This window comes from Triplophysa rosa, linkage group LG15, assembly GCF_024868665.1.
Source record: "Triplophysa rosa linkage group LG15, Trosa_1v2, whole genome shotgun sequence".
NCBI classification, from domain to species: Eukaryota; Metazoa; Chordata; class Actinopteri; order Cypriniformes; family Nemacheilidae; genus Triplophysa; species Triplophysa rosa.
This window is the reverse complement of record NC_079904.1, coordinates 18,591,654-18,613,455: the sequence shown is the minus strand read 5'-3', so window position 1 is coordinate 18,613,455 and position 21,802 is coordinate 18,591,654. Positions and strand designations below refer to the sequence as shown.

At 38.1% G+C, this 21,802-nt stretch overlaps 2 protein-coding genes across 3 annotated transcripts in view; both read left to right on the top strand.

The window, feature by feature from the left end:
• The first annotated feature begins 1,659 nt into the window (after positions 1–1,659).
• On the top strand, positions 1,660–13,576 carry LOC130565921 (uncharacterized). Of its 2 annotated transcripts, XM_057353072.1 has the most exons (5): positions 1,661–2,053; positions 5,461–5,502; positions 7,814–7,993; positions 8,063–8,198; positions 12,771–13,576. In XM_057353072.1, exons 3-5 carry the CDS (start codon positions 7,816–7,818, stop codon positions 13,312–13,314), a joined length of 858 nt encoding a protein of 285 aa, XP_057209055.1. In that variant the 5' UTR covers positions 1,661–2,053; positions 5,461–5,502; positions 7,814–7,815; the 3' UTR covers positions 13,315–13,576. The 2 variants fall into 2 exon arrangements, with proteins under 2 accessions (XP_057209056.1, XP_057209055.1); XM_057353073.1 differs by lacking the exon at positions 5,461–5,502 and having other exon boundaries at positions 1,660–2,053.
• Positions 13,577–13,930: 354 nt separating this feature from the next.
• echdc2 (enoyl CoA hydratase domain containing 2) overlaps positions 13,931–21,802 on the top strand; it is a 13,209-nt gene continuing 5,337 nt past the window's right edge. The window contains exons 1-6 of the mRNA XM_057352837.1: positions 13,931–14,482; positions 15,204–15,271; positions 15,811–15,898; positions 18,278–18,364; positions 18,917–19,009; positions 19,156–19,212. Of these exons, the coding sequence (XP_057208820.1) occupies positions 14,278–14,482; positions 15,204–15,271; positions 15,811–15,898; positions 18,278–18,364; positions 18,917–19,009; positions 19,156–19,212 (598 nt within the window). The 5' untranslated portion in view covers positions 13,931–14,277. The remainder of the gene's footprint in view (positions 14,483–15,203; positions 15,272–15,810; positions 15,899–18,277; positions 18,365–18,916; positions 19,010–19,155; positions 19,213–21,802) is intronic.

The following is a 21,802-nucleotide window of genomic DNA, read 5'->3' as shown; positions in this document are numbered from 1 at the left end:
TCATATACAGTAGATCTTCTATCTATGTTCATACAAAGTTAGTTCCTCTGATGGGGAAACACTATGGCAGAAAGAGGGAGTATTTGGGAAATTTGCTTGTCATTATTTCTGCAATTATGTTATTACTAGAAAATATAGCAAAAACACCATAATTTTGCTAAAATGACTTTACTCAGTCAAACATGAAAAATCCATCCTATCATTCCAGCTTTTGAAGTCTATTTGGTTATTTAGCCCATTTCCACCTACTGGCATAATGTGTTCATCAAGGGCGTCTGGCAGAGATCCTGAATCTGTGCTCACATGCACATGAAAGCTTCTCGAGGTAGCCAAGAGAACGATAAAGAGAGAGACATGGGGTTAGGAATCTCGGCCTGTGCTGCAGGCCTGTGCTAAAAACAGGCCTGTTGTTCCATGTTTTTAAGATCAATACGAGAACTGAGGGAGCTATGTAGAACAGAAGATTAAAAGGCGTAGATCCTACTGATGGGGCCATCACTCGCACTCGAAGGAAGTATTGATTTGGATAAAAATATAATTGTTTTTGTGGGTGAGGTTCTCTGTTTGTGTGTGCTGTAAAGTGCTCTCTGAAAGTAATACAAGTAACATCATTGCCATTACTTTATCCCAAATACAACAAAATATGAAAAGAAGTTGGATTGTTTAATATAACAACAGCATTCATTCTTCCCTGCTGAATAACAGCTTAAACTAGGCGAGCCACCAAGCCTTGAAATGTTGGTTAGGTTGGTCTGTGTTGATGGTCTTACAAGGGTTTTGGCCAAAGAATTGGTTGCGCACTTGCGTGAAGTATGTTTCTGGCCTTACCTTTACCACTAATCCAGTTCTTGGCATGACAAACATCCAGTCTGGCTTTCTGATAAACGAGCTTTGGGCTTCTCTTTCGTGTGATGCCCAGTGGGAACAGAGTTTTGCCATCAGAAGACTGACCCAAATTGGTCAGATCCTATTATAAAATAGCCTCAGGCACTCATGTTGGAACAAGAGAGTCGTGGACTGAGCTTACTTACTCGGCTCAGTGGGAAAAGGCTGGTGTTTTTAACGGTGAAATGGTCATCCAGAAGGTAATGTGAATAAAAACGTCAGTATTTTCAATTTTCACACCACAGTCAATGCTCTGAGTCAATGCTCCACAGTCAATGCATCCAAATATTAATTGTTTTATTTTCTGATGTCCCAAGAGCCTGACTATATCAGGTTGCATATGTGTTTCAACAAGCCTTAGACAATGAGAAACACAAAGAGTTGAACTGCATACTCATCAATGCAAACTTTTAATGTCAGTCTACTCAAAATATTTTTTCCTCAAAAGATTAGTTTTCCCATTTAAGAGCTTTGCAGCACCTGGTTCCCATGCACTTTTATTGTCCAGATAAAAACTGCTCAGGCATTTTTTCTGTTCCATGGCAGCGAGAATATCAAATGAGGGTAGTAAATTATGACAACATGTCACTTATGGGGTTATCAGTTCCTTTAAATGTCAGACACACTTTTAGAACATTCAAGATTTAAAGATACCAACCTTAAACATTTGCCAACAAATGAGCTTTGAATTAGATCTACCCTATATAATGGAACAAGCTATCAAGAATTTAAACTCTCTTTGATCTTTCCCCTAGTCCACTTTAGCCTTTTCTTCAACACACTGCCAGTATAAATGCATGCTGGTATCCATGGAGAGCCCGTCAGTGTCCCTGGTCACATTATTTTGTCAAGAGTCCTAGTAACCCTTAGTAACCAACTGTGGACTTTGAAATACAAATGAAGAGGAAGACGTGTGAATCTAAGAGGAGTAACTATATATCCATGCAAATATTACTTGAATTATTTTGGAAGATTTTAGAAAAATAGTGTTATATTTCCATTTTGGTTGTTTTTTCCTTTACATACATACTGGTCCTCCATGTTGCATTTTGTTGTGAATGAAAAAAATTGTTCTTTTATTCAATTTGCTTTATTACATTTTGGCTGAATATTTGGGAATCCTTAATTCATTGGGACTCATATCACACTGGACTGATCATACAATACAGTAAGTTCATTTTATAGATTTTTGTGATTATGAGCAGTGATGCTTCAAACCTTACACTAATTTTTACTGTGTTATGTGTAAAGAATTTGAGGTTGAGGAATAAATGTATTATGAGAGTTCTTCACCAAACACTGTTCCACAATGTTTGCCCATTTTCTCTGTTGTTTACATGAAAGCATTTTTAACTGGAAAAGCTCTCTCTGTTGTAAAAGCTCTTGATGCGCGTGGGGAAAGCTACAGTATTTTTTTGATTACGACTTTGTGCTGATGAACTTGACCGGTGAATGATTTGGTTAAAGATAAAAATTATTTTACAACTTCTAAATTATCACTAATTAAGACTTTAAAACAATTCTCCTGTCCTGGTATTCATTAATAACTGAGTCTAATTGCTCAGTTGCTGCAGTTACTGTATGTTAGCTCACAGTTCCTCAACCCAACCTCCTTACAGTTCCTCTTCCATAAAATAGCTTTTGTTGAGCATTTTTGTCATTTTTATGGTTTACATTTTTTATAAATCGGGTTGTAAATAGCAACTTTAATTTAAAGATCACGTATCACAGGCAGTTTCTGCAAATCTCATATTTATCTTGAGTGCCTATACAGTAGTATTGCATATGTTGTACAGTATCTTCGAAGAGTATTTAGTTTATTAATTATTCATTTATAAAAGAGAGATACAGCTGTTCGATTATTTCCAGAAAAACATGAGCTGCTAGAGGTGGGACTAGTGGGGAGAGTGGGATGGAACTACAGCACTAGCAAGCAACACATCATCCTTTCGTGTTTTGTACATTATGCACGTACATGGCGATTGCCAACAAACAGATGTATGACTTAGTTTGAATTATAACATCCATCACTCTTGCAGTTCATGTCCGCCATCTTTTAGCACTGGGACCACGCCATCTATCAGTTTCAAACGATCTCCAAATCCAGCATTATATTATTATTTAGATAACATCCATCACTGAAATGCCATGAACAAACAGACACACCTAAACTTCACAATCGCAAGAGTAACGACGCATCTTGACGCAGCGCAAAAACCTTGATGGTAAGCAGGTCTCGCTCGTCGGTTGGCTCATGGGCGGGCTCTTTCTTTCGCCTTGCCGAGCTTTTCCAGGAGAATGGCCAATAAAATAAATATTTCTGAAAGTTTTGTATAATTCTCTACGTCATACATCCAACTCGTTTTTATAACAAGTTGACCATGATGTTAAGCATGAGAAGCTAGCACGTTTAACCGTGTAAAAAAGTCTGAATGCATGACATAGCATGACACCTGATCTTTAATGTAGCTATTGCACAAATGCCTTTAACACAGAGACCTAATAAACAGAGTAGAGAGTAGCAGGTGCAGTACATTTTTATTCAATTAATACACTATGTGGCTACCATTTTTCAAACTATTTCATCCAAATCAGTCAACATCAGGGGAAATTCTTTTTCTATTGAATTTGGCACTCCAATTGAAAGTCCCTATTTCCAAAATATGTGTCAGATGTGATCAGAGAGCCTGTGTTTTTATTTTCGTAACAGTGTAAATTCAGTCTAATGACAAAAATGTACAGGGCTTAGGTTTTAATATGTATCACCAACCATGACAGCTACATCAAGACCAACAATGTATGATTAAAGACCCAACATTTTTAATAGATTACAAGGCCCAATGACACAGAGTTGTATCAGCAGGGATGCTGTCATACTTTATTCACGCCCATTATTCATTAAGACCCAAACAGGACAACTACAGCATGCTCACCTTTGACTGATGGACAGTGTGGGGGAAATTAATCAAAGCTTGTATCTCTTACCCTGCTGAGGACACCGTCTCTTTCTCTTCTCTTGGGATTTTTGATAAAAAGTCTTGTTTTCTTGTTTTTCACAAGAGTTCTGACCTTGTCAAAATCCGGGATTATTGAGTGTTTGAGTCATTCAAGAATGATGTCATTTGTAATTACTAATTTCTGCAGACTGTCAATAGTATTTGACAAGAAGGAGTGTGTATTAAATTATTGTGTATACGATTATTTATTTATTATTTAAAAATGTCATAGGTGACCTAAAGCAGAGGCGGATTAACCATATGGGCAATTGGGCAAGTGCCCAGGGGCACCAAGACTTTAGGGGCACCAAATAAACCCGCAATACAAAATATATATTTTTTATAAATGTACATAAGCACTTGTTTTTTAAGACTTAAGTCACGCATCTGCGCTAAATGGGCGTGGCACCATGTGCGGGAATACCCCCACTTTCAGATAAAAATGGTTCTGTCCTCCGTACTTTTTCGACACACCTCCGCCAAAATTCCCGCCCATGTTATCTGGTTAGTTACATAGATTTGAGTGAATTAACATTCAGCCAATCACAAGTAACTGTTATGAGGCGAGTCGTCTTTCGTGTAGCCTACACTTTAATCTTCAAACAGATGGAAGCGGGAACGATGCAGAGCGCATTGTTGTAGCGAAGACTAAAAATGCGGGTATTAGCACTGATTAATAAAGGTATATATACATGGCATGCGTCAGAAATAAGATGTTATAGTGCCGATAATGTATGCTAATAATAGTACGTGGAAGTAAGGCCACTATTGAAGATCCAAACCTGGGTTTTAAAGTGAAAGTGAAGAACGGTCGGTGTCATCACTATAGCAATCAATTCATACGTGTCCTTTTTAGTGGAGTACACTTTTATCTTAGTACTTATGTGATCGTTTAGTAAGAAGAATATTCACATACTGTGCTTAAATAGAGCGTTTGAATAGCTGTATAGCAGTTAAAATAGTAACAATAACGTTTCATGTTATTTTTATGAATAACCTTGCTATACATTGTAATCTGGTGAATGCCACTTTGGTGAATTAAAGTCCCAATGTCCTGAAAATCTGTACATTGTTCCATTGTCCCCCTAATGTGAATACATACATGCAAACTATAGTGTGTGTGTGTGTGTGTCCCTGTACCCCCATTTTGTGGCACACACAACATTTACACCTGTTAAAAAAATGTTAGTGATTTTTTTAAACTACATCAAAACCTGAAATGTAACATTACAACAGAAAGCAGGTGCCCCTTAACTACAGTAGGCCTAATTGTTAAAAATACTTAATGGAAAAGAGTTGTTTTGTGTTATATTCTACAAAAGTGTCATGTTAATGTATAATTCTTGTAAAATAGTATATTGTAAATTGCTGAGTTTCATTCTTATAAAATCTTTTAATATATAAATCTTTTAATGAGTGGATTCTTGCGTGTGGGTTGATGGGGGGGGGCACCTCTGGGGCTGTTGCCCAGGGGCACCATGAGGTCTTAATACGCCTCTGACCTAAAGTCATTAAGAATTTGCACTGCTATTTTGTTTGATTTTTGTATTCTTTAGTATGATTTTGTCACGTTTCTCAGGTGGGTGAGGTGAGAGACAGAGGACCCAAGTGCAGACAGGAGGTAAGGGGTTAAACAAGACTTTAATAATATAGTCACAAAACAAAAACCCACGATGGGGAACATAACAAAACATGGAAACAAGAACAAGGACTAACTAAACTAAGATAACAACACTTGACATTAACCACAATAAACTAGACTCAGGACAGGACAGGACAGGACAGGACAGGACAGGACAGGACAGGACAGGACAGGACAGGAACTCACCCACATGACACAAACACGACACAACAATGATCCAGCACAAGACAGAGGACACAGGGGCATTAAATAAGGGGAGAAATCAAGAGGGAACAGGTGTGCTGCATGAAACCAATAACGAGCAATTAAGGAGACGAAATAGCGAACAGAGATGCGACACCGGAGAGAAAGAGAATGTGGAAGGCCAAGTGGGCCAAAACTTCTCTCTTCACGTAAAACAAGAAGTTCTGTCATGGTTCTGCCACTAGCTCAAGAAAAGCAAGACAAGATTGGGCAGAACCATGACAGATTTCAGCTATTGCTTTAATTCAGTTTTAACAATAAAAGCAACTCATATGTTTTGTTCTACAATATGAATTGTTTTGTCACACTCAAAACAAGTTGCCAGGTTGTTAATTGAGGACTATAATAACAACAAAAAAATACATTTTAGTCTTTATGTAGCCACTGGTTTTCAACTTAAAAGCATATGGTAAATTAAGAAACTCTACAAAACCGAAAGTGGCAAGAATCTGCTGAAATACTTTTAATTTGATTGACCAGATATTTCAGATAATTCAATTGGACGATAGGTCAGTAATAGGTTTATATTAAATTATTTGAAAATAAAACAACAGATTGACCTGCAAAGCCACTTTCTGTAATTTTAATGGTTTACTTGTCTACTGTGTAAGCCTTTATGTGACATTCAGCATGTAATTAATTCAATCTTTAATTCAACTAAAAATAAAAGTTATTTTTGAAATAATTAATTAAATTAATTATACTTTAAGTCAGGGGTCTAAACTTGTTCCTGGAGGGCCGGTGTCTGCAGAGTTTAGCTCCAACCTACCTCAACACACCTGCCTGCAAGTTTCTGCTGTGCCTAGTAAGATCTTGAATAGCTGCTTCAGGTGTGTTTAATTATAGGGACACCGGCCCTCCAGGACCGAACATGGGATCCCTGCTTTAAGTGATGATTAAATATAACTTTCATTAAAATATAAGTGGTTAGCTCTTCAGAGGTCTCTTAGCTTTGTTCCAAAAGCAAGTTAGCTGACCTAGACAGTATTCTTAGGCATTATTGTCATTAAACTGACAGGAAATAGAACCCATGTGCAGACAGGTCTCAACAAAAAGACATTTTATTGGACATAAGACAAAACATAACTCAAAAATCCCTCGACTTAAGTTAAGTTAAGTTATGTTAACAGGAGAGCACAAGGCACAATCAATTGGCCATGTGCTTCCAACACAAACACAAGTGGGGCTGTCATGACCCCGTCGGCCAGAACAAGAGATAGAGCTGCTAGGAAGGCGGTATCATGACCCATTATGGTCTTGCTCTAGACACAAATGCTGTTTCAAATTGTATATATCTAGCAAAGATTTCAGATGGAGTATATTGATTCATTTATTATTAACAATGAAAAATCTTTTTAAAAAGTTCTGTAAATTAAAACTGTATTTCACCCAACAAAAAAAATATTTTCTGTGCATATTAGAATATGATGTGTTAGCTTAGCAACATGCTAATTCTAAAGTAAACAAGCTTCTTGCAAGCCTGGCGAGAGTAGTGTAACATGAACAGTGACCATTAAGAGATTACACATTTAGAATGAAGAATCTCTTTAAAAGACCCAGTTGTTGGGAAGCAAATGGGGATTCGAGTGAATGAGGTGATTTAAATAATCATATTCTTTTGGCAAGTGGAGCGGATACGCTGAATATGGTTGTGCATAGCAATGGAATGAGTAACATTGTCAAACTTGACATCCCCAAGGGCCCATTGGCAGAATATTTAGTGTGCAGAAGTGTGTAGGTGTGTGTGTTATCCCCAGAGCTGAATACACACTTGCTTATGTTTAGACTTACATACTAGAAAAAAATGGATTTTGTGAATTGAGAATCTGCTGCTCAAGTTTAAATATTTATGTGTGGGCATATATTCAAACCATGAGAATATACATGATGCATGACCCTTCTCAAAGCAAACTTAAAATTTCTGACCTAATTTGAGCAATTTAACAACCACAGTTCATAATACTAACTATAGACATGTTCCATTAACAACCGAAATGTGTCCAAATAGAATTATCCCTTAACTCTATATACCGGTACTCATCACCAGGTATGCGTCGTGGTGACTGGTTGGCATGGCCCGGAGAGGCTCAGAGACGGGAAGAAAGGAGAACAGAGGCCAGATTGGCTCAGGGTCTACAGAGACTCGACCAGGCCAAACATTATCATCTCAACTCACTGACCAGAGAACAGCAGAGACTACATAGAGATCTCATCTCCATGAAAACAGGTGTGTAATGAATTACATCTTCAGTTAAAAGTTGGACCGTTAAATGAATTATTGCATCTGATATATCAGGTAACCCCTGGAAAAGAGGACTTCACAGTTTAGGCATACAAACCACGAACCATGATGTTGGCCGACCTGCTCCATCATACAAAAGGACACTGTTACCCATAATCCCACTGGCAGGCAGAGAGATTGAAAGTCACAGGTGAGATCAGGATCTTATCACAAAGGAATAATTCTTCAAAAGAATATATCTAAAAATGAAATGTGTAATTTATATGTGTAGTACATACAGTATGTATATGTGTATTATTTAATTTGTCAGAGAATTTATATAAAGAAGTCTGATGTGCCAGCATGACATTAATCTCTATCTTTTTATTATATAACATGACAATCCATCGTAGTCTTCCCCTGTATCCTAGCTTTAGCCATATCATGTACTCCAGTTTGACGTACAGCTGGGGATGGTATAAAATTCAATGTGTAATGAGAGAATTTAAATTCCACCCTATCTTTGACACAGCACAACTTTAAACAGAATAAATAAAATAAATCTGTGACAATTACAATCTCTTTCTTCAGGGTATATCTTAAAAAGGAAGCTAGACAACGCCCACTCATTCTATAAATGTTTGATATCATATTCAAGACCCACGTTCCGTTTAGAAAGTCCTGTGTATGACATAGCAACAAGAAGAGGAATTTTCCTTTACAGCTAAATCTGCTGTAATTTTTTTTAATACTCCAATGTTCCTATACCTGATAGAAATCACTGACACTGGTGTCCTGAGAAATCACACCAGTCTCTTGGAAACCTCAAAAAAGATTGTAACTGTGTTCAAACTGTTTTCACAGTTCTGTCATGACAACTCTCAGAGGGTTTAGCATGGTAGTGTACATAAATGCATTTGGTCTTGACGGAATAGATCTGCTACACTGCTGCGGCAGAGCAAGTACAGAGACTTGCTACTGCCAATACATCCACAACATGCTGCTGTGTGTATGTAAGGAATGCTGCTGCTGCTGCACATATACATATGAATAACCCCCGTAGAGCATACACGATCACCTTGTAGCAGATCTATACAGGTGGAGCTGGGAAGGAGCAGAGTTTCTGAAGCGTGCTGCACTGCTACAACAATCGCTAGCCAAGATTTAAACGTTGAGCAGCAAGCTCATTGGCTGCTGATACAGAAAGAACAGCTGTGCCAACATCAGCTGTGCCATGTGGTAAAAGTTATTATGTCAGATTGCGCCATCTAGAGTTTCATGCCAGAACTTTCTCTGTCATTTATTCAAAACGATGAAAGACTTGAAGAAAATAGGAAACTTTATTACGTACGTGTGTGTGCGTGCGTGCGTGCGTGCGTGCATTCGTATATCCCGGTGGGGACCTAAACCTGAACGCACACCAACACATGGGCAAAAAAGCTAATAAATTGTATACAGAACAATATTTTTTTAAATCTAAAAATGCAAAAAGTTTTCTATGATCTTTAGGTTTAGGGGTAGGGTTAGGGATAGAATATACAGTTTGTACAGTATAAAAAACATTATGCCTATGGACTGTCCCCACGGGGATAGTAAACCAGACATGCGTGTGTGTGTGTGTGCGTGCGTGCTGTGCGTGTGTGTGTGCGTGTGTGTGCGTGTGTGCGTGTGTGTGTGTGCGTGTGTGCGTGTGTGTGTGTGTGTGTGTGTGCGTGCGTGCGTGCGTGCGTGTGTGTGCGTGTGTGTGTGAGCGAGTATGTGAGTGTGCATTTCGATCCTGTATGATTATTACGAATTCACGGTTGTGGTCTCTAACCACACATATTGTCAGATTGTTGGTTTCAAATATCAGAATAAGTAGGCTACTGTATGTACGTGCATGAATGCGTTTAAAATTAGAGTCTGCGTGCAGTGATGGGCATCTCTGATGGCGGGGATTTCCTCAGTTAACCGCACCAGTGAATCTGATAATGGGATAATCACACATATACACAAACAAATCTATTCACCCGCCAACACATACAAACGACCTTGTAAAATATTTATTTTGTCTCCTGCATTGATGCGTTTATCTATTAATACATTTGTTCCACTGTCCACCTCTCAGATTTTTCCTTTCTCAGTGCTGTCAGCTTCGATCAACACATTTAAAGAGATAAATGAATGAAGCAAAGGAGAGTGAGGCAGTAGAGGACATTGAGAATGAAAATGTGATCCAGAGTCAGTGAACCAAGGAAACAGAGAAAGGTTGTGATAGTCTAATGGTTAAGGATCTGGGCTGTTAATGAGGCAGAGAAATCTCTCTCCTACTTTTGCCCTTGAGCAAGACACAGCTCAGGTTCCTACAGTGGAACTGTCCGTTTAATAAGTGAACTGTAGATGCTTCAGCTTTTGCTAAATAGCCAGAAATAAATGTGAAGTGAAAATTGAATGTTTTTTATCTTGCTCTTTCTCAGACACTTGAGAACTGTTTGTACGTCGTGTTACATCTTCTGCAGCCTCGTGTCTCTCTGCGTACTCGAAGGAAGGCTGATGATATTTCCTCTTTATGCTTGTTAAGCAAACAGCCTGTGGGCAAGCAACCAGTGCCTGCTTTACTTCCCCTTATTTCCTGATTTCTTGCTCTCTTTTCCTCCTGTCTCACACTGACAGAGACACTCCATCTCGTCTGTTTATGTTTTATTTATTTTCCTCGTTTCTTATTTCCTGCTGTCAGCTTTTAAGTTCCTCGCGATTCCATCCTCCATCCTCCCCAAGTGGTGGTAGAGTTTTTAAGTGGTGGCTGTTTGTAATGTCATTACATCATTGTGATTTATCTCATGAATCTTAACTAGGCTGTGCTAAAAGAAAAATTAAATCACCAACAAAGAGTTGGTCTTCAGTTGATCTAGATGCTTTCCAAGCCTGGCCAAGCTGGTTTACCAGGTGTTTGACCACTCTGAAACCAAATCAGCATGTCCAGGGTGGAAGACCATCTTAGGACAGCCAACCAGTAAAAGAATAGTTCACCCAACAATAAAATTTGTAATCATTTAAAAAAATATTTAATAATTTACTCATGTCACTCCAAACCTGTATGACTTCCTTCCTTTGCAGAACACAGAATATATTTTTAAGATAACCAAACGACATTGCCCCCAACTGACTTCAATTTTATGGATACAAAAGCACTGAGACATTCCTCAGAGTATATTCTCTTTATAGTTTACAAACACATTCTAAGCTTATGTTCTTTTACAAAACACCACCCCTTGCCAACATAAATTAGATTTACAGTCTCTCTCTGGCCATTTGCAACTGCTGAGGTGAAAAGTTTATAAGATGTATTGTTTACCTCAGCACTGGGTCCGCACGGGGCCAGCTCAAATCAGCACTTATGGCAAACTAGCTGTCACAGAGTCATAAAGGCAATGTGCTTGAATGAAAGCTTTCTCAGCTGATGAAAACATCTGACCATAGGTGTGACAAAAAAAGGCTAAAGTGTCATACATTTACAGTTCCTGTCAAATGAAGTGTTCATTTTAAAATATGTAGTAGTTTGTTTGTTAGCTATGCATTGTTGTGCAGTGCAAGGACATCTAAAAACTTCTTCAATGGATGACAGTAATAAAGAAAGCAGATCTTGACACACTGTTTGTATCTAAAAATGCTCTGAGGTCAGCTGTGGTTACATTACCAATACTCTGTTGTGTAAGACAATAGCTCTTTTCGAAAGCCTAGTGAGCTGATTCCAGTTATGTGCAGTGTTATCGTGTGGTGAAGCGAAGGGTATCTAGTAAAAAATAAATAAATAACACAATATTGCATTAATTATTAACCGTTTACATCTGTAATCCATAACTTTTGCCTCTTGTCATTTTTTTTAAACTAGAGATTACTTTACACACAGTACCTATCTTTCTTTATGCAATATATAATATATATAAAACAATTAACTGTCAATATATTCAATCCTAATATATATTTGGATATATATCGAATAATACATTTTTAATACATTACTACAATATATTGATTAATGCGAACTGCCACTTTTTATATATTGACAAATATAAGCACTTGTTTCCAATGTATGGAAATGTATTAATTTAATTATTGTTTGTAATTTTTATATTTATATTATTATTTAATATATTGCATTATATCTTCCAGTATATTCACATAATGGGTCAATAAGTGTTTACACGTGTTGAAGTCAAATGACACCAAACAGACATTTTCTGTCCAATCATGCCAGACAGCTCAAATAAATCATTATTATATAATTGCAAATTGGAATTTCGAACATTTATAACCAAAAAAGTTACGGATTTCAGCTTTAAATAACTAATCATTTAAAAACCAGTTTAATATGATTAACCATACCAGTTTTTATAAACACACACATGTATATATACAACTACACAAATATGTATAGTCGATGTTTCTCTGAACACTTCAGTTTTTCACAGTGGCCATAGCAATGCATTCTGGGATTGTTTTATCTTTGAAGGATACATGCAAAGCTGCCCTAAAATGTAGTCATGACAAGATTTCTTTGAACTTAAAAAGTACATTTTGAAAACAGTCTTTGTGTTGGAAGCGGACCTATAATGCCTTAAAACGCTGTCTCGGCTGCTCACATGGAGGTTTGGAACAGAGCTATGGTGTCGCCATAGGGGTCACTACAGATTATGAGGCTGTGATTACATTCATAGCTACCCTGCATTGATGGGTGCTGACTAAAGTCTTTCGCACTTTAAATAATGTATTATTTCTCGCTATCTCATCTCATTCTCTCCAGGTCAATGAAACCCCAGCCAGTATCTTCGCTGCAGGCTCGTGTTCAGGAGTTTATCAGCAATGGGGAGAAAAGGGCAGAACATTCCACAGAAACGTTCTGCCTGCCCGACCTTACACAACAGCCTGTCACTTCTATAAGCACTACAACCACAAAAAGAGAAGAGAGCAAGGAAAAAGAGATGGACGGAGAACATGAGATGCAGAAAGACACAGAAAAGGAAGGGCGCATGAAGGTTGGAGAAGTGTTGAGGAACAGAGAAAAAGACATAGAGAAGGAGTGGATGCTACTAAAAGAGAGAGATAATGAAATAGAAGCTGAGATAAATTGGAATAGATGTCCATCATTTTATGATTATTTTCCCTCTGAAATGTTAGCTCCTGATGGGCATTTAAGAGCAGTTCACACCCTACCAAACTTTGCCCAGGCCCTGTCTGAAGCACGAAAAGCAAGATACATAAGACACAGAGGACAACCACTGTGTGAGCGTGAACTCACCATCCGTGAGATATTTTCACAGGACCCTAAAGATACACCTGCTTTCTGAGACAAACTAAACAAGTGGTTTTCAAACATTTTTGCTTCAGGATTCAGATTTTATATTGGATGTAAAATTGAGACCCAACACAGTGCCAAAATTGATAATCACTGAAATTCCATTAAAAACAAATACGGTACAAAACGTGTTTAATCCATCACGACTTTCTATAGACACAATGTCTTTTTTATACTGTACAAACTGTATATTCGATCCCCTAAACCTCACACTACCCCTCACACAAACCTTTCTGCATTTCTAGAACTTTCAAATAAACATCATTTAGAAGCTGTTTTATTCTCAATGGAGTCTATCCCCACAAGGTCAGACTCGAGACTACTGTTCTAATCAATGAATCGAAGTTGTGTCATTTAAGTGTGTTTCATTATAATTATAATATACACGATTACAGTGTACTTTCACTTTTGTCAGTAAACAGAGGTAAAGGTAAACAGAGGTTGCTGTTCTGAATTTAACCATTATATATCATTATCGCCCTCTGCTGATGGTTGCCATCATCCAGAAAGCTTTAACCTCTACTCTGTACACGGCGCATATCAAAGCATTTTATTGGTCCGGCGTGGTGCGGACGTCAGAAGTCCGTCCCATTCGGGAAGACAATCTGTTGCATTTATCAAAGTATTAAATAGAGAAGTTTGATCAATATTCATTAACGTGTGGAGAGCGATACCTGCAACTACAGCAATATAACGTTAAAGTGCAGTATATAATCCCTGTATGAGAATAGTGACGAGTGTTGTATGAGCGCGAGATCAGTTTGAGGAAGTAATACATTGTAACTAGAGACGAACAAACGTGCACTGCGTGAGAGACGGTGTTTAGCAAATAATAATTACTCTCCCACAAGGGTTATTATTGACAGCAACTGGTTTGATTCCGGGTTAAACGGTTTCATTTTGTTTTTGAACTTCCAAGATCATTGTTACAACATACGAAAGCAACTTATTTAGGATGAATGTACTTCAAAGAGTTGTCACGGGAACTGCTAGAATTGTTAAACCCGGAGTGGATTTCATGGGAACGTGCTGCGCGTTTACTGGGCAGATTAAGCGATTGTTCCCTCTGAGGTTTAATCAAAACCGCTCATGGTGTTCTGTTGGGCCGGCTGATGATCGGCCTGAAATCAGCTTGAATCGACTTGAAGGGGAAGACAACGGTAGGCGCATATAACAAATCATAAAAGAACTACATCATCCCTCACCCAATTGCACGCGCTTCTTCTGCAAGTGTCAATAACACTGCAAAAAAACTATTAGCGCCAAGAGTGTAAAAGTAAAGTGATATTAATTCGGATTTAGGGATTTTCTTTCATTCATTTATTCATGGGTTTTTGACAACTAGCTAACTAACAGTGCTGTAGATTAACTGGCTTTCAAACATAGATGGTTCCAACCTTCAAAAATGAGCTCTGAAACCTTTTCTCTGAATGTATTACTGTTGTTGCCCATCTCTTGTACACACAAACTCTAAATAAAAACTGTTATGGAAGAACTTAATTGGCCTGCACAAAGCCTTGAACCTCATTAAACATCTTTGGGATGAATTAAAATGATGGCGAGCCATGGAGATCCCACCATCGGTGTGGTGCTTGTGTGTCTGTATGGGAGCAGATCCCCACAGTCATATTAGAATAATTTATTTATTGAGGGAATTAAAATTAGATGCTCAACATACATATTTAGGTATGATGTTAGGATGTCCACATGAAGATTTTAACCTTTTTGCAGAACAGATGACAGATGCCACAGTTTCAGTTCAAGAGCAATTGTTAAATAATAAATGAGATTACTGACACTGCTCAGTTTGCTCTTATAGTATTATAACCTCTCTTTCTCTGTCGGTCTGTTTATCATGGTCTTCCTCTTTTCTCTGGTTAGGTATAGTGGAAGTGCTCATGTGTCGTGAGAAGGCACGGAACTCACTGGGCTGCGTGTTTGTGGGTCAGGTGAGTTGGCCACCTCGTGTGTGTGCAGATACCACCTGTCCTACAGCATCAAACTCACATGTGCAGGAAGCAGAATGTCTAGCCAACGTGCTACGTGCCAACGTGCAACGTATTTTAGTCAGGGGGAATTTTAGAAAAGCGTTAAATACCAATGTCACAGAATGCACAGCTGTTATGTATTACGTACATGCTTTCTCAGAACAACCCTGGAACAATGGAATCTATATTTGACATCAAACTCTTATGGCTTGTATGTTGTGAGTGTAAGCAGAGCCAATAAAAATGCATAGCACTCCTGCTCTATATAAAAGGGGGAGTTTTAGCAGCATAACAGCAAAAACTGATTTGTTTATTCTCTGTTACCACATTGCAAGAAGAGTTTTGTGAGAAGTTTGTATTTGATCATTCTGTGTCAGGTTTTAAATAAATTAAAGTAAAAAGACAAAAAATATTGTCCCAGAATTCTCTGTACACTCAATGTCCTGTCTTCTGTTTCTGTTATTGTCTCTCTATATGCGTTTATCTGTCTCTGTGTGTAGATGAGAGAGTTGGTTTCATCATTACATCATGACACAGCAGTTCGTGTGGTGCTATTCAGAAGTTTGGTCCCTGGAGTGTTTTGTGCAGGTCAGTGAAAGAATCTCACTATGATTGGAATAGCATACAACTATATCTGCAGTACTTGTAGTCTGTGTACACCAATAATGTGCACATTTTCTGTGTAATCCATGTACTACATGCCAACCCAAGGTATGCATTATACAAAACGCACAGCATGGAATATTGTATCCCACAATGCGGTGAACTTGACTGCCATTTCCGGTGTGACTTGAAATAATTTCAGCTGCATTTTTATAATACATCAAATTTTAAGGCATTTTTACACTATATTAAAGTAATTTAAAAATGGAAATGCAAGGCAAGGAGATTATGTAACTGAAAAGTGACTGTGACTGTAACATATTTCTGTTGAATGTCTATTGATTTGCATACCTTTTAAAAATCAGTAGGCAGTCTGGACAGTAATAAGTACACAGTATACTGCCTACTGTTTTATTTCAGGAGCTGAAGGTTTTACATTAGTCTAGAACAACTTTACATTCAGTTACATTACACTGCGTTCCAAATTATTATGCAAATTGGATTTAAGTGTCGTAAACATTTAATTTTATATTGGTCAATTAAACTTATGGATGGTATTGTGTCTCAGTGCTCTTTGGATCACTGAAATCAATCTCAGACACCTGTGATAAGTAGTTTGCCAGGTGAGCCCAATTAAAGGAAAACTACTTAAGAAGGACGTTCCACATTATTAAGCAGGCCACAGGTTTCAAGCAATATGGGAAAGAAAAAGGATCTGTCTGCTGCCGAAAAGCGTCAAATAGTGCAATGTCTTGGACAAGGTATGAAAACATTAGATATTTCACGAAAACTTAAGCGAGATCATCGTACTGTGAAGAGATTTGTGGCTGATTCAGAGCACAGAAGGGTTCGTGCAGATAAAGGCAGAATGAGGAAGGTTTCTTCCAGACAAATTCATCGGATTAAGAGAGCAGCTGCAAAAATGCCATTGCAAAGCAGCAAACAGGTATTTGAAGCTGCTGGTGCCTCGGGAGTCCCGAAAACCTCAAGGTGTAGGATCCTCCAGATGCTTGCAGTTGTGCATAAACCTACTATTCGGCCACCCCTAACCAATGCTCACAAGCAGAAACGGTTGCAGTGGGCCCACACATACATGAAGACTAATTTTCAAACAGTCTTGTTTACTGATGAGTGCCGTGCAACCCTGGATGGTCCAGATGGATGGAGTAGTGGATGGTTGGTGGATGGCCACCATGTCCCAACAAGGCTGCGACGTCAGCAAGGAGGTGGCGGAGTCATGTTTTGGGCTGGAATCATGGGGAGACAGCTGGTGGGCCCCTTTAGGGTCCCTGAAGGTGTGAAAATGAACTCTGCAAGGTATGTAGAGTTTCTGACTGAGCACTTTCTTCCATGGTACAAAAAGAAGAACCATGCCTTCCGTAGCAAAATCATCTTCATGCATGACAATGCACCATCTCATGCTGCAAAGAATACCTCTGTGTCATTGGCTGCTATGGGCATAAAAGGAGAGAAACTCATGGTGTGGCCACCATCCTCCTAATAATTTGGAACAGTGCATTTTGAGTTTTTCATTTTTTAAATAAATACTGTTGTCAGTGGGAGGTTTGTTCAATAAAATTCCAAATGTACCCTAACTGTTGATTACTTAAAAATTATACTGACTGTCATTTGCATCGACAAATTAGGAAAACCAGAGAAAGATATCATTTGCATAATAATTTGGAACGCAGTGTATGTGGATTGACTACAAACAAAAAACTTGATTTTTTCTCCATAAGAGTGATGTAAGTCCATATTGCTATTTGTATGAAAGATGAACACAAATTGTAAAAACAGTGTTTGGGCTTTAATTTAATAAAAATTATCCGAAATAAAACGGGCGAATTAATTACTGCCGTTCAACAAATAATGTTTCAAGAAGAGAACAGTTTAAAAGGATTCTGGTCCTGGTTTTAATTATGTTGGTTTTAAATATTTTAATTATGAAATAATAATAAAGAATGTTTGTTTTCAGTTTTTGGTTTCTTTTATCGATATAGTTTTTAATCCCTGGCTAAAATAGTTTTGTCTGTAGTGAGGAATGCAGAAGTAAACTACACATTGGTTATTTTCTCAGAAGTGTAAATTCTGTGGCTCTTACAAGATTGCAAAGCCCCATTGGGGCGGTACCTTGTGTAGCATTGGAAATCTGTTTGAAAGTCATAATTTTTGCAATTGAGTTCGGTGACATCATGTTGCACACTTCCCCTTTAGGTGAATTTGACAGCTGCATGCTTCTGATCTACTGTATAAAACTGTTGCATCAGTGTGGTGCATACAGTTAACAGTGCTTTAACACAGATATTTGCATGTGGCCTAAATTGTCTTTGCAAACACTGTAAAGCTATTTTCATGTGTCAACAGGGGCAGATCTTAAGGAGAGAGCTCAGATGAGCAACTTTGAGGCAGAACACTTTGTGCACAGCTTACGATCGCTGATGAATGATATTGGTGAGACATTACAATAATGATTTTTTTTTCCGAATAATACACAATGACTATTATCCCAACACAGTTGTGGTACTTGGGGACATATCAAGCTTTAGAAGTTAATTTCCCTTTTTTAAATTAACTGGTGACAATAATGGCATTTATAGGACCCAGCAGAAGCCTTTGCCATCTGGTCATTGTTATAGTATGGCATTGAATTAATATTCATGAGCCAGGCTGAACTGGCAGATTGATCTTTCACCTCTGGTACTTTTGTGAATTCTGAATAATGAATTACAACATTATATTGAGAAGTATCTCAAAATGCTCCAATTTGTACAACATTATGCAAATATCATGCTTAACATTTCTTTAGCTTGGTCTCTACAAGCGCAATTTATTTTTTTACAAATCACAAGAAAATCCGTGTTTACATATCCTTATAATAATATTAGATGTGTTCGCACTGAAAGATTTTGATGGAGTGCTTCAAGTCCAGATGCAAAAAGTCTCGCCTATTAATGTGATCTATGACCCATATGTTCCATGTGTGTGGTGCCCATTCTGTGCCAGCTGCTCTGCCCATGCCAGCCATCGCAGCAGTGGACGGCTTTGCTCTGGGGGGCGGATTGGAGTTGGCATTAGCATGTGATATACGTACGGCAGGTAAGCGTGCTTTGGATCCCAACAGGGTTTGTGTGATTTATAGTCATTCCACCTGGCATATGATGGAATTAAGAAGAACGTGTGGTCATGAATTGGAGGCTGGATCCTTCAAGCGACCTTTCTCTCTGTGTGTTTGCGTTTCATAGCACATACTGCACAGATGGGCCTGATTGAAACTACGCGAGGATTACTCCCAGGGGCAGGTGAGAAAAACAGGAAGATATCGACTGCAATTGTGAGGTGATTCGACAGATAAATAGACAAATTACCTGAATGATGGATAGACTTAGATTAGTGAAATAAAAAAAAGAGCCCTGTAAAAGTTTGTGGAATCGTTTTAACAAATGACACTTCCTACAGTTCTTATGTTTTTTATTAGTGACATTTTATTATTAGGCACCAAAATTAACAGGAGGAAACATTCTTAATAAAATTAATCAACTGGAACATATTGTATGTATTTAGTCAGTATGTTGCAAAAAATATACATACTGTATATATATTAGGGATGTAACAATATTATTGATATCGTGTTATTGCAATAGCAAAATTGTCTCAAACTTATTGTGGTCACATGACTGTATGAAACGATAGGTCTTCCGGGCCTAACATAGAAAATGTTAGAAAAAATAATAGATGTTACCTTTGGCAGGGTCCATCGTGGGCTTTATTCCGAGGAGATTTTGATATTGTTACATCCCTAATATATATATATATATATATATATATAAAATAATATCAAAATATAATAGAAAATATACAGGTGCTGGTCATATAATTAGAATATCATCAAAAAGTTGATTTATTTCACTAATTCCATTCAAAAAGTGAAACTTGTATATTATATTCATTCATTACACACAGACTGATATATTTCAAATGTTTATTTCTTTTAATTTGATGATTATAACTGACAACTAATGAAAATCCCAAATTCAGTATCTCAGAAAATTAGAATATTACTTAAGACCAATACAAAGAAAGGATTTTTAGAAATCTTGGCCAACTGAAAAGTATGAACATGAAAAGTATGAGCATGTACAGCACTCAATACTTAGTTGGGGCTCCTTTTGCCTGAATTACTGCAGCAATGCGGCGTGGCATGGAGTCGATCAGTCTGTGGCACTGCTCAGGTGTTATGAGAGGCCAGGTTGCTCTGATAGTGGCCTTCAGCTCTTCTGCATTGTTGGGTCTGGCATATCGCATCTTCCTCTTCACAATACCCCATAGATTTTCTATGGGGTTAAGGTCAGGCGAGTTTGCTGGCCAATTAAGAACAGGGATACCATGGTCCTTAAACCAGGTACTGGTAGCTTTGGCACTGTGTGCAGGTGCCAAGTCCTGTTGGAAAATGAAATCTGCATCTCCATAAAGTTGGTCAGCAGCAGGAAGCATCAGAAGCGTCTCGCCTGGGCTAAAGACAAAAAGGACTGGACTGCTGCTGAGTGGTCCAAAGTTATGTTCTCTGATGAAAGTAAATTTTGCATTTCCTTTGGAAATCAGGGTCCCAGAGTCTGGAGGAAGAGAGGAGAGGCACAGAATCCACGTTGCTTGAGGTCCAGTGTAAAGTTTCCACAAGTCAAGTTTGGGGTGCCATGTCATCTGCTGGTGTTGGTCCACTGTGTTTTCTGAGGTCCAAGGTCAACGCAGCCGTATACCACAAGGTTAAGTGACTCATGCTATGCATGCACTGTTACATGCTTAACTGCTTGACTCAACTAGTTGTAGATAATGATATACAGGTGCTGGTCATATAATTAGAATATCATCAAAAAGTTGATTTATTTCACTAATTCCATTCAAAAAGTGAAACTTGTATATTATATTCATTCATTACACACAGACTGATATATTTCAAATGTTTATTTCTTTTAATTTGATGATTATAACTGACAACTAATGAAAATCCCAAATTCAGTATCTCAGAAAATTAGAATATTACTTAAGACCAATACAAAGAAAGGATTTTTAGAAATCTTGGCCAACTGAAAAGTATGAACATGAAAAGTATGAGCATGTACAGCACTCAATACTTAGTTGGGGCTCCTTTTGCCTGAATTACTGCAGCAATGCGGCGTGGCATGGAGTCGATCAGTCTGTGGCACTGCTCAGGTGTTATGAGAGCCCAGGTTGCTCTGATAGTGGCCTAGCTCTTCTGCATTGTTGGGTCTGGCATATCGCATCTTCCTCTTCACAATACCCCATAGATTTTCTATGGGGTTAAGGTCAGGCGAGTTTGCTGGCCAATTAAGAACAGGGATACCATGGTCCTTAAACCAGGTACTGGTAGCTTTGGCACTGTGTGCAGGTGCCAAGTCCTGTTGGAAAATGAAATCTGCATCTCCATAAAGTTGGTCAGCAGCAGGAAGCATGAAGTGCTCTAAAACTTCCTGGTATACGGCTGCGTTGACCTTGGACCTCAGAAAACACAGTGGACCAACACCAGCAGATGACATGGCACCCCAAACCATAAACACCTGAGCAGTGCCACAGACTGATCGACTCCATGCCACGCCGCATTGCTGCAGTAATTCAGGCAAAAGGAGCCCCAACTAAGTATTGAGTGCTGTACATGCTCATACTTTTCATGTTCATACTTTTCAGTTGGCCAAGATTTCTAAAAATCCTTTCTTTGTATTGGTCTTAAGTAATATTCTAATTTTCTGAGATACTGAATTTGGGATTTTCATTAGTTGTCAGTTATAATCATCAAATTAAAAGAAATAAACATTTGAAATATATCAGTCTGTGTGTAATGAATGAATATAATATACAAGTTTCACTTTTTGAATG

Coding starts and splice junctions, on each gene's coding strand:
- LOC130565921 (XM_057353073.1), top strand. CDS start 7,816: ATGCGTCGTGGTGACTGGTTGGCATGGCCCGGAGAGGCTCAGAGACGG. Junction 7,994..8,062: donor TCTCATCTCCATGAAAACAG/GTGTGTAATGAA, acceptor CTGATATATCAG/GTAACCCCTGGAAAAGAGGA. Junction 8,199..12,770: donor AGAGAGATTGAAAGTCACAG/GTGAGATCAGGA, acceptor CATTCTCTCCAG/GTCAATGAAACCCCAGCCAG.